This window comes from Coregonus clupeaformis, chromosome 13, assembly GCF_020615455.1.
Source record: "Coregonus clupeaformis isolate EN_2021a chromosome 13, ASM2061545v1, whole genome shotgun sequence".
In the NCBI taxonomy this organism is placed as follows: domain Eukaryota; kingdom Metazoa; phylum Chordata; class Actinopteri; order Salmoniformes; family Salmonidae; genus Coregonus; species Coregonus clupeaformis.
Window position 1 is genome coordinate 42,426,624 of NC_059204.1, and position 13,994 is coordinate 42,440,617.

General features: G+C 47.9%; 1 protein-coding gene across 6 annotated transcripts in view; it reads right to left on the reverse strand.

Annotated features, from left to right (window-relative positions):
- Nucleotides 1-808: 808 nt before the first annotated feature.
- LOC121579513 (spectrin beta chain, non-erythrocytic 1) overlaps nt 809-13,994 on the reverse strand; it is a 97,167-nt gene continuing 83,981 nt past the window's right edge. For 2 of the 6 annotated variants that reach the window (XM_041894142.2, XM_041894144.2), the window contains 22 exons: nt 13,758-13,977; nt 13,039-13,575; nt 12,649-12,942; nt 12,351-12,497; nt 11,984-12,247; nt 11,603-11,833; nt 11,418-11,507; nt 11,016-11,306; nt 10,762-10,892; nt 10,407-10,611; nt 9,859-10,233; nt 9,297-9,541; nt 9,050-9,188; nt 8,043-8,127; nt 7,701-7,897; nt 7,441-7,553; nt 7,276-7,351; nt 6,761-6,850; nt 5,496-5,671; nt 5,015-5,209; nt 4,843-4,885; nt 809-4,752 (listed from right to left, as the gene is read on the reverse strand). In XM_041894142.2, the coding sequence (XP_041750076.2) occupies nt 4,537-4,752; nt 4,843-4,885; nt 5,015-5,209; nt 5,496-5,671; nt 6,761-6,850; nt 7,276-7,351; nt 7,441-7,553; nt 7,701-7,897; nt 8,043-8,127; nt 9,050-9,188; nt 9,297-9,541; nt 9,859-10,233; nt 10,407-10,611; nt 10,762-10,892; nt 11,016-11,306; nt 11,418-11,507; nt 11,603-11,833; nt 11,984-12,247; nt 12,351-12,497; nt 12,649-12,942; nt 13,039-13,575; nt 13,758-13,977 (4,360 nt within the window). In that variant the 3' untranslated portion in view covers nt 809-4,536. The remainder of the gene's footprint in view (nt 4,753-4,842; nt 4,886-5,014; nt 5,210-5,495; nt 5,672-6,760; nt 6,851-7,275; nt 7,352-7,440; nt 7,554-7,700; nt 7,898-8,042; nt 8,128-9,049; nt 9,189-9,296; nt 9,542-9,858; nt 10,234-10,406; nt 10,612-10,761; nt 10,893-11,015; nt 11,307-11,417; nt 11,508-11,602; nt 11,834-11,983; nt 12,248-12,350; nt 12,498-12,648; nt 12,943-13,038; nt 13,576-13,757; nt 13,978-13,994) is intronic. The other 4 variants (XM_041894148.2, XM_041894147.2, XM_041894143.2 and 1 more) reach the window with 3 other exon arrangements.

Below are 13,994 nucleotides of genomic sequence, written 5' to 3' on the forward strand. Positions count from 1 at the left end.
CGGACAACTTTGGTTTTACTAATGTCCAATCAGAAGAAATATATGGTATTGGGAGAGTGACCCATTATTTATTTTCTTTACAGTAGTTTTGGCTTTCTACTCCAGTACTTTGGATTTGAAATTATACAATGACTAGGAAGTTGAAGTGCAGACTGTCAGCTTTAATTTGAGGGTATTTTCATCCATATCGGGTGAACTGTTTAAAAATTACCACACTTTTTGCAGTTTGTTTTGGTTGCGTTTCAGATTATTTTTTGCCCAATAGAAATAAATGGTAAATAATGTATTGTCATTTTGTAGTGACTTTTATTGTAAATAATAATATAATGTTTCTAAACACTTCTACATTAATGTGGATGCTACCATGATTATGGATAATCCTGAATGAATCGTGAATAATGATGAGTGACAAAGTTAGACGCACAAATATCATGCCCCCACCAAAAATGCTAACCTCACGTTATTGTAATGATGAGAGGTTAGCATGTCTTGGGGGTATAATGTGCTGAAATACAGAGCCACAACAATAAAACAATGTTGTTGGTCACTGGCCCAATACGTTTGGAGCTGGTATATAGCACAGAATCCACACACAATCAAAAAGTACTGTTGTTTCAGTGATGGAAGTTGTCAGCCTCACCTGGGCACCATGCATCCCCCCGGACTAGAACTCCAGGAACACAATTGTGTAAAAAACCAAATGTATTCTATACATGGATAACTTTAGAGAAATCTACTACCATCAAAACACCGTAACGATCACCGACAACAACTGACAGCGTAATAAATAACACCACAGCTGTACTTCCAGTTATTTTCTTTTAAACCATGTTTTATTATTCCTAATATGAAGATACACAAGTCAACAAACATTATTTTCGATCTGTAATGAAAATGCTCCACAGCACACTGACATCTTGTGGAAGGGTCTGGTATTAGACATACCTGAAAATGGACAGCAGTTATAGTTGTAGTAATAAGTTCCAGCAGTAACAGTAGTAGTAGTAATAACAGTAGCAATAATAATAATAATAATTAATCATAGTAGTGGTATTAACAACTCAGAATTAGTTAAGTCACAGAAGGAACTTACATTCTTCAAAAAAAATTGAAATGAGAGTGGGTGGATAGGCTTATCAAATGATGCAAAACAGATCAGACCACTGCATGAGGAAATACAAGCCCCCGTGAGACAGCACATCTCCTGTGTAAATCTAGAAAAAGGAAGCTCCAATTTGCCATCAGTCCTCTCCTTAATGTATACTGTATTTATTTTCCTCTTCTAATAAGAGACCAAGAGACCATTTTAGGTGTTCCACTAACTTTTAAAACCAAAAACGTCAAAACCCTTTTAGGCTCTCTCATCATCATCATCATCATCAATAATACAATAATTTTCCGGTCAACGCTCACCAGTAGCACACAGACTGAACATCATCAACCCAAGTCTGGAACCAAATCACAACCAGCTCCACATATTTCTGCTTGGCTGGAAGACCAGAGTCATTCTACCTTAGTATATCGGAGTGTGTGTGTGTGTGAGCGAGAGAAAGAGATGGAGAGAAGGAGAGAAAGGTAGTGTGTGTGTGTGTAAAGAATGTGAAATAGTGGCTCCAAGTAACATGTCCTTTTGCATCACATGGCCAATTTGGCCAACTCACCTTAAGAGCCATTAACATTCATAAGAAGTCATACTAGAATGTACAGTGCTAGACTCATCTTCAGAGACTTCAATGGGCCTGGGGAACCTGCTCGTGTCTTGAACTGGGTCACTGTGGGAGCAGTTCAGCCAGTAGAGGGCTACACAAGCTACTTTTAGAAGGGCTGTGGCCGATCCAGAACTGACTGCCCTGGTAGTAGTTTGTCACAGTGAATACTGACAGAGCAACGCTCACTCCGTTCTACTCTGAGCATTGCTGACTTTGTTGCCTCATTGAACAGGTCAGCGGGCTTCGAACTGTGATTAAAGCGCCAGACGGTCAGCTCAGGATACAAACCAAGGCAGACAAAAGCAGTCAACTGCCTATTCTACAACCTCAAGTATTATGTGCCACCTCCTGCTTATTTACCCCAAATCACACCAACTGTATTGGACTGAAAGGCCAATAGTTCAATAGTCTTGCCTGTTGGAAAGCTGCACATTTCTGACACTTAGCCACTTGTTCTTTCCATCTCTGGTTTAGGGTGAGCCATTGGTCATATAATAACCTAACAGGGCTTTGATACGCCACACCCTCACCCCAGACAAGCCTACCACTGAGTAACAGATACCAGTGCCCACAAGAAATGAGGCTCCAAGATTCTGCCATGATTAGAGCCGTCTTATACAGAAACCTTCCACTCGTCTCAGACAAGAAAATACATCTCTCACTGTGCCAGGACTCGCTGTCTATATATCAATGTCATCTTCACTGTAATTTAATCTCATTTAACCATTTTTCTTTTTGCCCTATGTGAATTCTTTCCAAACTGCTAATGATACACCTGAGCATTCCTGTGTAATACTCCACCCTCCACAGCATGGGCTTCATGGTGTCATGCCATGCTATATATCGCTTACGCTGAAATCTCATGTACCTAGAACATCAAAGTAGATGAGAATTGGAGACAACAAGAAGGAGGAGACACATACAAGTACAATCCTACATGAAGTCATGCCACACATGGAGGAGCTCAAAGCTCTCCAGCAAAACAACTTAAGACTATTCTCTCTATCGTTTACCATCAAGTGAGGAAAGCGATCCATGGTTATGCCTCTTCCAATCCAACAGAGTTTTGCCTGCATTTCACGTCCTTCAATTGCTGCTGCGGCTGGGCCTGTCTGTATCTGCCCTATGGTACCTGGGTACAGAATCCATATACATACACTGTGTCAATGCCAAGGGGCACATTTGAAACATTCTTCTGAGATTTGTGACGCGAGCGAAAAAGCTTCCTTTGTGATTAAGCGCTATTCAAGGAATGACTAGACTAATAAAGGGTTAAAAAGTGGGTCTGCAGTAAGGCTCATTACTCCTCCTCTCCCTCATCCAGCACATCACATCCTGGTCCTCTAAACCCATCCTCCCCTTCAGCGCCCCGACCCTAACCCACCTGTAATGATCCCTCCACCCCCCTCTACCTACTAGACCACCCCCGACCCCATGCCACATGGATGTGCTTCTGCTTACAATCCTCTCTAATGTTGGGCACTGGCAGCGTTAAATAGTGTTAACTTGCCCCAGTCATCACATACCAAAACAACAGACAGAGCAGGAGGAAGTGAGTGAAGAGTGAAACGGAAGTCTGAAAATCATCTAGGAGAAACTTTTAATTTATTAATTAGCTATCCAATATTAAACCCCCCAAAAAACAAACAAGAATCCTTATAGAAAGCCATCCCAACAACTTCTTTGAGTGTGTGTATCTGTGTGTGTGCTAAGTCAAAAAGCAGCATCCAACTGGACACGTCTGATTTAGAACAGAAACCCACAGCACCACAACTCTCACCCTCACTAGAAAACTACATCTCTCTGATTCAAAAAGAAACAGTGAAACTCACAATCAAAGCAGAAATAATCCCGCAGAAGAACAAAATCAAATACAGGTAAAATTCCAAGTTAAAATAAAACCACTTTAAATATATATCATTTTGCACTGGTGAAAATCACTTAACTGCACACTGCTAAAATTTACTGAGCTTTCTTAAAAAAACACCTCAAACTGAAAATGATACAAACAGAAACAAGACCAACATGGTCCCGTTAATTAAACCAAATTGTTGTTTTGCAACATGACTCAATACATCTACTGACATACTCTTTAAATAATTTATTTTTTTCCCCCTCAAGCTTGCAACAGCAAAAAGATAAATAATAATTATAATAACAGCAATAATATTGGTAATGTTAACGCCAATAGCCAACAAATGATGTGGTCCTTCCCAAGGGGGAGGGGGGGAGAGAGAGAGAGGAGAGAGAGTCTGGGAGAGGGGACGTGGGGATAGCACCCTCTACCATGGTCCATGGTTTCACTTTTATTGGTAAAACAGCATTAGAGCAGATATCTCATCTAAAAACTGGTTGAGGCAGAACTCATTTTAAAACAGAATCCAATGTGGGTGAATGGAAGATAATTTACTCTTAGGGTGCCTCATAGCCTCTTGGCTCTGCTAATGCTAACCACCCCTGCCTCTCATCTCCCCAAAACATCTTGGTTCCCCCAGCGATGAGGTCAGAGTTCTTATTAGTGACTGATCAACAAACCCAGCTTATTGTCTGAAAATGCCATTAAAGCTATGGACAAGGGCTTACATTGGTAGGATGAAGCCAAATGTGAGAAATGGAAAGAGAGATATGAAAGGGAAAGAGAAGACAAACTGAAAAAGAGAGGGAAAGAGCAAGCTCTGTGTGAGCCACATAGTTGTTGACAAACTCCTTAGGACCAAGGCTGAGAGCGATGTGTTTATGCGACAAGAGTGCTTCCTTTCTGCCCGTTTCAGTTTGTTGGAATTTCGACGAATATCATTTTCCTTGATGTTGTTGTTCTCCAAATGTTTTATTTCTTCTTGCCAAAGAAGCTGAACCTCTTTTCGCGGTCCTTCTCTTTGCCCTCCTTGTTGCGCATGGTGACCCCTGCAGCCTCTGCTGAGCTGGGGGAGATGGGGGGCATGGTCATGGCTCGGCTCAGGGCCCTGGGGCCTCCAGGGGAGCGGTCTCCTGACCCTGCTGGGATGGAGCTATGAATGGAGCGGATCCACAAGGCCATCTCCGGCTGGGACAGACAACACAGGGTTAGTCCTCAGTAGGGGGAAAACACCAGAGGAGCATCAGAATCTGGTTTGGTTTCAAATGTGACACTCACCTCATCTTTAGCTTGGAACAGGAACTCCTTACCGTCCCCTAGCCTGCACACACAACATTGAAGAGAAAAGTTGGGTCAGTATAGATGCACATCACAATCCCTTGATATTTAGTTTAGTTTACAAGACTATTCTCTATTCAAACCGTCATGTTTCCTCTCCCTCTCCTCTCACCGTAGCTTGAAGACGTGTTTCCTCTTCTTGTAGTCGTGTGCCACCTCACATACAGCCTCTCCCAGGCTGATGGGGACCTCTCCGTGGTAGGGGATCCCGTTGGAGGCGCTCTTCTGGTCCTTGTAGAAGCCAAGGCTGCCCTTACGCAGAACGCAGTACACATTCTGCCAGGACCTATGGGAAGAGAGAGAGAAGCTGTTGGCGGAAGGCAAGCAGGCATGCGCCTGAAAAGGTTAGAGACATCAAAGAGTTCATGGCGACACACAAAATACTATTTTCTTAATCAATAGAATACACATTCCAAAAATCCTACATCTATTTAACTTCTTATGTTGATATTGCCTTTGCTTATATTAATCCTATCCTTCAACAGATGAGTCTATATAAACTAGGGCTCACCATTTACCCTTCAGGGTACTCCCACTCTCACTCCAAGATGCCCCTCCATGCCCCCTGCCCCACTGCCGTCCCGATGTCTCACCTGCTAGCTGCCTTCTTGGCATGTGACTCCATCTCCTGCTTGCGGTAGAGCATGCCCTCCATGGCGTCTGTGCCGGTGTCATCTCCCTTGCTGTGTAGCGTGGCAGACGGGTCCAGTCGTGAAGACGCCAGCCCGCTGTCTCTCCCCGGACCATTCACAGAGTCAGACTCAGAACCCTGTCATCCAAGACACACACAACGATTCTAAAGTTTTATTTTTTTTACCTTTATTTAACTAGGCAAGTCAGTTAAGCACAAATTCTTATTTACAATGACGGCCTACACCGGCAACACGGACGACACTGGGCCAATTGTGCGCCACCCTATGGGACTCCCAATCACAGCCGGTTGTGATACAACCTGGAATCGAACCAGGGGGTCTGTAGTGACGCCTCAAGCACTGAGATGCAGTGACTTAGACCGCTGCGGTCTAATACGGCGTAATACCAGTCATTGACTGTCTGTCTGAACTTTACAAAATGATCAACGCTTTAGAGACAACTGCTAAATGGCCATATCCATATGCATTATATGGTAGCTTTGAACAGGATGTAGAAAACACATACAGGACTACACAGAGACAATCTAACAGACGACAGACACATGGAGAACAGCTCCAACCCCACAGATGGAGGGTCAACCCACATCCTTACTGGAACATGACAAATGCAGCAGAAAGCGTTCTCATAATGTTGCTATGATACATGCTTGCTTTGTGCTCAAACGTTTATAGAGGGGGTGTGGCATTGTTTTCTTTGTTTCCTGGCAAAACAACAAATTCAATTTGAAAGGAAATCAACATTTCCTCTCGTCCAAAACCCTTTTCCTACTAACACCCAAAAACAAAAACAAAACAACCCCACCAAGCTAGGCACACCCCACCCAGGGACCTGCTATCTAGGGACAACAATCATCACATCATACTAACAAACGGCTTAGAACTGAAACTACTGGTCCTCTTACAAACACTCATGTCCTGGTCATTTTGAAGATGGGTACAAATGGAACAGCACCCAGAAAGGCTTGAAAGCCTATGATGCTTCTGTAGACACCAAATTATATCATGAATCTGTGTGAGACATGAATGCCTCAACAGCAATGGGACTGTGTGTGTTCTCAAAATCAAATAAAGCAATGGCACAGCAGTGCCAGAGGACGATGGCGCCCTCTAGTAGGTCATGCGGAGGTACTGCAGTAGCGCAGGAGCTGAGCGCAGGCAGTGATGGGGGGGTGGGATGAGGAAGCTAGGCTAGGATAGGTACTCACACGCAGCGGATGCTTTGGCTTAGACACAGGTTTAGAGACAGGTTCACGTTTCTCTTTCTTTTCCACTGACACTGATGATACTGATAATGACTGCAGGTAAAGACGCAACAAGTAATTGTTAAGAAGTCCTTGTGCTAGGAGATAGCATGCTACCCTATGCTAATGTTTTTGAAACAGACCCTGACACACACACGACAAAGGGACACACATATATATCATAAACGGGAAAACTGTGACTCACGTCTAACATTGGCTTCAGTTGTGTCAAATACATTACATTCTCACACATAGAACATTTAAAATCTTTCATTCAAATCTCCTCAAACATATATGGACAGGACAACATGAAGAGGAACATGACATAAAACATGAAAAAACATTTTATACTGAGGTGAAAATCTGGAAATATTTCAGTCAGTAGTTTAATTTGAGTGTATTAAACAGGAGGTAAGAACCTTTGATTAGATACAGTATGACTCAATATAGATAAGCTCTCTCTCAATGTTCCCTCTCACCTGTGAGGTGTCTTGGTCGCTGTGGACTCCATTCACTGATACTGACTGGTTCAGTGTGGTCTGGTCTAGGCTGGTCCTGGGTTACACAGAAGGGGGAATGAGCTTGAGAACGACATTGGGGGGGCATCAAATATCTCTGGTTACTAGGATTCCCTCCAGTCTTACCTGGCATCATGTGTTTCGGCCTCAGACGGGGCCACTTCTTCTGTCAGGGGTGGTGTGGGGGTTCGTCTCGTCCTCTCCTCCTCCCTCCTCCTCTGGATCTCCTGCTCCTCCAGCTGAAATGGAAGCCCAGGTTAGTGGCTGTTTGGAGGAGACATTACCCTACCTTCCTAACAATGCCAAGTCCATGCATTCTCCCAACTCCTGCCAAGGTCCAACCCACCACCTTCCCATCTGCCCCCCCCTGTCCCTGTCCCCCTCACCGTGGTGAGTTTCTCCAGCAGGGTGAAGCGTTCCTCCCAGCCGACGGCCAGCTTCTCCAAGGCCTCGTGGCGTTTGATCAGGCTCTCCACCTCGTCCACGTTTGAGCCCAGCTCTGCCCCCCGCACCAGGGGCTCCTGGCCTGCCAGCCATGTCTCTGCCACGTACGCATCCCGGCCAAACTGCAGCACCTCCAAAACTGAGACAGAGAACAGAATGAGTAACCATGAAAAACACAAAACACAGCTGAAACACATACCAAACACCCTAACTAACACTCACTTGCTAAAACATACTAACACAAACAAATGAACAAAAAACTACACACCCTGAAGTCCACATACCTATCTGGAGGTGGTCCATCTTGTCCTGCCACTTGTTGTTGATCTCGTCCCTCTTGCCCTGCAGCTGGTCCAGTTTCTCCCGGATCTATGGGATAGTCAACAGGCACGTCAATAACATCACATGAACAAGCTGCATAAGCCACAATACACACTCGGGGACAATGCCCACCGGCGACGATGAGACAGCCTACAGGGAGGTCGTCAGTGACCTGGCAGTGTGGGGCCGGAACAACAACCTCTCCCTCAATGTCAGTAAGACTAAGAACTTAAAATGGTCCACACACACGCCCATGAAGCAGGCGCGACAACATCAGGAGGTTGAACAGGTTTGGCATGGGCCCTCAAATCCTCAAAAAGATCTACAGCTGTACCATTGAGAGCATTTTGACTGGCTGCATTACTGCTTAGTATGGCAACAGCACCGCCCTGGATCGCATGGCGCTACAGAGGGTGGTGCAGACAGCCCAGTACATCACTGGGGCCGAGCTCCCTGCCATCCAGGACCTCTATATCAGACGGTGTGAAAAGGCCCAGAAAATCGTTAAAGACTCCAACCACCCAAGCCATAGACTGTGCTCTCTGCTAACTCTTTTTACTCACCACATATGCTGCTGCTACGGTTTATTATCTATCCTGTTTCCTAGTCACTTTATCCCTACCTATATGTACATATCTACCTCCATTACCTCGTACCCCTGCACATCGACTCGGTACTGGTACCCTGTGTATATAACCATGTTATCGTTACTCATTGTGTATTTATGTTATTATTTTTCTATATTTTTCTTTCTGCATTTTTGGGAAGGGTCCGTAAGTAAGCATTTCACCGTTAGTCTACACCTGTTGTTTACGTAGCATGTGACAAAATTGGATTTGCATAAACACACCTTTTACATAAACACACCTTTTACATGAGCTTTTGTCCTAATCCCTTGACTAAATCCAATTGTGTGTGATTGATTGGAGTGTGTGTACAGTATGTGATGTAACGGTGACATGGCCCATACCTCATCAGCTGCATAGTGGTTGTTGTTGATGAGAGAGTGTCCCATCTCATTGCAGGTGGTGAAGCTGTCTGCCCGGGTCTCGATCTCGGACTTGATGTCCTGATGGTTGGCTATGACCAGCCCTGCAGAGGACACGTCCCTGACAGAGAGAGAGAGGATGGGGAGGGTGGGGGGGAAGACAGGGTTAAACCTTAATAAAACCAACATTGGAGAACAATGGCATAACAGAGATATGGTCAGGTCTCACCTCGGGCTGTCGTGGGCGTCGATCTGCAGGTTGACCCCGTCCATCCACAGCATGAGGTCACGCACCATGTTGACGAAGCGGAACTTCTCCACGGTGTCCAGCAGGAGGTGTCGGCGAGCCTGGCTGGCCCCCAGCAAACCCTCCCAGGCCTCAGTGACAGAGTGCTCGCTCCGGTGGATCTCCTCAGCCTTCTCCCCAGCGTAGGCCTTCTGCAGCCGCGCTGCGTCATCCTGCACCTGGTTCACCTGGGGGTGGAGGGGGCAGACGGGTCAGAACGGATCCTGAAAACCATTAACTTGCCACCTTATGTGCTCTGACACATTTCTGATACCCCCAGTATGAGTCTGAAAAGCAGCCTTTACAATGCATTAATTCTAATATTCTACTTTGGGATGGTGTGCAAAAGTGCGTGTAATAACATTATTTCTCCCACTGGTGTTTCTGTAAGTATCCCTGTACTCTCGTGGTATGGTGCCAAGTTAATCCAATTTAATGCAATATCTTTATTGTCCCAAAGGGGAATTCATTGTGCAGCCAGGAGTTTAAAAGAGCAGCAGCCAACCTGTCCGCTGAGGGCCTGGATGTCGTGCTCATAAGCGGTGTGCTGTCGGTGGAGGTGCTGGACGGTGTTGAGGTCACGGCCCAGGTCAGATGGCAGCGCCTCCTTCTTCTCCCGGACCCTCCCCAGAGCCTCGCGGGCGTCCTGGTGGAAGCGGTGCAGCTCGTAGGAGGCGGCCAGCATCTGGGTGCGTGTGTCGATCAGCTCCAGCAGGTCGGCCCACGCCTCGTTCAGACCGTCCTTCCACTCCGCCACGCTGGCGTTCTCAGGGTGACCCGACTCGATGAGGTCATCGGCCAGACCGTTAACGCCGTCCACGCGCTCCTGGCCGATGTTGCTGGTGTCCCGAGCAAACTCACGGAACTTGTCCCGCAGCATCTGAGAGGAGAGAGGATTCATTTATTGATAACAATCACAGGTTATTATCATACTTCCTGAAGGTAGCTGACAGAAGAAAACAATTGTTGGTGAGCAATTAGTGCCTGTGTGTGTTGTTTTACTAAGTGTGTATGTGTTTGAATGTATGAGTAAGTAAAAGGAAGGCCACTCACGGTGACATGTTCGTAGTCCTGTCCCAGCTCATGGGATCCGGCCACCACCTCCCTCTCAGCGATCCACTGCTCCAGGTCGTCCACCTCTCTCTTCAGCTGGGTCAGCCTCAGCCTCTCCTGCAGACGCCCACGACGCTCCTCAGCCAGGTCCTTCAGCCCTGCATACAGCTTGTCCACCTGGGCTTGCCGTAGGTTGATACGCTCGCTAATAGTGGGGAATGAGAGAGCGAGTCAGGCCAGTTGTAATGACAGAGACATTGTGACTGTAGTTAAATAATATTGTGAAGTGGCATTAGTTTGATGTATTTAGCTATTAACTGCCCCCCACCCCCACGTTAACCCCTGTGCCCTTCACCTCTCTGGGTGTTCACTGGTCATCATGGTACGGCTGCTGTTGGCCAGCTGGTGGATGGTCTGGGCGTAGTCCTCCAGGGCCTGTTCTAGCGTCTGGTGCTTCTTCACCATCACCAGAGCACTCTGCTCATCCTGGGTCACACACGTTACAGAGATGGAGTTAGCACCATTAAGCCAGAATGTGTGCAGAATGGACATCTTTAGCATCATCATTAACACAGATAGCGCTCAACTTCCGCCTGTCTCTCCTCCCACCTTGGCCTTCTCCTCTGACATCATGTGTAGCTCCTGCTCTCCCATCCAGGCCTCGGCCTCGGCAGCGTCAGTGTAGAACTGCTGGGCGCGGTTAGCCTCCACCAGCCGGGCATGGCGCTCGTCTGTCTCAGCGATGAGCTGGGCCCAGGAGTCTCGGAGCTCCACCAGACGGCGCTCCAGAGCAGACTGCCTCTCCCCGTCCACCTCCTCCTGCCCTGGGGACATCCCCCGGCGGTGGGTCTGGATGTCATCAATACGGGGCTGGTGGCCCTGGATCTCCTTCTGCAAAGTCTGGGAGACAAAACAAAGCTTTAGCCAAATGCAACATCTCCTTTCCAGAGTTCCATTATTTTCCCTCCTACTGTCCAGACTCTTCCCTAAATTCCTCCCTCATCTGTGTACCTGGTTTTTCTTGATGAGCAGCTGCACACTGGGCAGGTCCTTCCCATGGTCTGTAGATGTGGCCAGGGGCATCCTCTCCTTCACCCATAGCTAATTGACAGACAGACCGGAGGAAAAAGTGCATTAAAAGACGATGACGATTCTGTACAACATCTCTGTATTTAGAGTCAGGTGGTCCCACTCACAATCTCATCCTCCAGGTCTCTGTTGAACTGGTGGGCCTCCTTGGAGGCCAGCAGTTGCTGCCTCCTCTGGTTGAGGGGGTCCTGGAGCTGGGAGAAGCTGTCAGTGACACGTCTCTGCTGGCTGTCCACCTCCACCACAGCCACACCAGCATCCTCCTGGGACAGCACCAGGGCCTGGGACTGCAGCGACTGCACCTCCTTCTCACGCACCTCCATCTGGTGCTCCAGCATCTACACGGGGACACAGGGAGGAGGAGGTAAGCATGTGCTCTTTTATTTCGATAGGGACACTTCTCCTTTCAAATGGTCACAAAGGAGTATGACAACTGAGAACTTGGTGATAAAAATTGTGCTTGGCTTAGACAGTGTAATGTCACTCACCTGGTGCTTCTTGAGCAGGATGTTGACGGAGGTCAGGTCCTTGCCGAAGTCGTCGCTCTGCAGCTGTCCTGACAGGTTCTTCAGCCACACGTCCAGGGCAGAGCAGCTCTGGGTGAAGAGCTCCGCCCTGTTGGCATCGAAGAGGCACTGAGCCTTGGTGCGTGTCGTGTTCTCTAGCTCTTCCCATTGGCTCTGCAGGCCCTCCAGAGTTTGCTGGACTACAGGCTGCAGCTCCGGCTTCTCTGTCACTAGGGCCAGGCCCTCCTAACAGGGGCATGGGGAAAGGGGTCAGAATACTGGCACCCACATCTTTCTGACTTCTTTTTCCACTCATTCTTTTCATAGAATAATAGTTTTATGATCATACCTTATCAATCTTATCCAGCCAGTCTTTGTTGGAGGCCAGCTCAGCCATGAAGGCCTGGTGTTTCTGCCACTTGCTGTGGAGGTTCCTGGCCTCGTCGTACGACATGTCCTGAGCTGTCAGCATCTTCTCATTGATCCACAGAGTCAGCTGCAGAGAGAGAGAGGAGAATGATTTTACTCAATGCATGTGCCTCAGGTGAATTCCTTTGAATACTGATTTTATTTTCTTCTTCTGACTACAAGACAAACAGTGAATCACACCACCATTATTATAGAACAAGTTAGTTGGCGATTCGTACCTCCTGTCCGTCCTGCAGGAAGTGCTGAAGTTCACGGTTGTCCTTCAGTTTAGACAGGAGTTCATTTGCATCTTCCCTATTCTTCTGATGTCTCTCCTGGATGGAGTCGGCCTTCTCCTGGATCTTGTCAGAGTTGGCATTAAGGTCTTTGACCAGGCGGCGTCCGGCCTCCACCACGCCTGTGATCTTCTCCTCGCTGGCCTCCATGGTGGTCAGGAAGTCCTCGTGCTTCTTGATGGCCTCCTCTGCCCCCTGCAGGCTGGAGGGCATCTCAGTGTGGGACAGCACATACTCCTACAGAGGGAGGGAGGGAGAGAGAACTATTAGTAACATCATCAAGATAGACAATAGATGTGTTTGATTCTTCTTCACTGGTGTCCTGGTCCTCACCTGGCTGTTGAGGAAGCCCTCAGCCTGCTTGACGTCCCTCAGGAAGGTCTGGAAGTCGAAGGCTTGGGCCAGTAGGCTGTGGCGGTTCTCCCACATCCGGCGCAGCTCGTGCCAGCCGGTGTCCAGCGCCTGCAGCCTCTGGGCCAGGAACATGTACTGGGCGTCCGTCTGGCCCTGGGTCACCTCATCGCCTACTGCCCGCATCTTCTCATAGTCCTCCTTATAGTTGTCCACCTCGTTCTTGATGCTCTCGTGCTGGGTGAGCAGGCACTCAGCCTCTGGCAGTGAGGTGGGGATGTCCTCGGAGGCCACGGCAGTCTGGGTGCGGGACAGCCAGGACTGGAAGTCATCCAGGTCCCTGAGGAAGCCCTGCAGCTTGCTGGCCTCGCCCAGAGACTCCTCACGCCGCTTCATGGTGGCGTTGAGCTCCTGCCACACCTCCTGGATCTCCCCCAGGTGGGCAAGGATCTCCTCTGCCTGGTCCGGGTGCTCCTCAGCCAGCTTCTCTGCCTCCTTCCTCAGGTCGTCCAACTTACCCTGAAAAGATATAGAAAATAAACAATGGTGTCAGCAACATCATATGGCATAAAATTATACAAAGTATTGATGTGAACCAATTAATGACTCAACTGATCATCCCTATAAAACATTATCTGATGCTGTGGTTTACCTTTGTCCACCTCCATAACCTTTGACCCGTCTCCCTGCCCCTGCCGTACCTGAATGGCCTCCAGGTCTCTCTCCATGCCGGTGAGTTTGCGCTGCAGGGCCATGACACCAGCCAGGTCGTTGCCCAGGCTCTCGGTGGACTCTATCACCTTGGTCTTCTCTCTCATCCAGGTCTGGATCTCGTTACACTCCAGGTGGTAGTTCTGGATGTTGAGGGCCGACTCCAGGGCCTGTTTCCTCTGGTCCGCCAGACGCTGGAACTCCTTCCACCTGAGGACCAGAGCAAT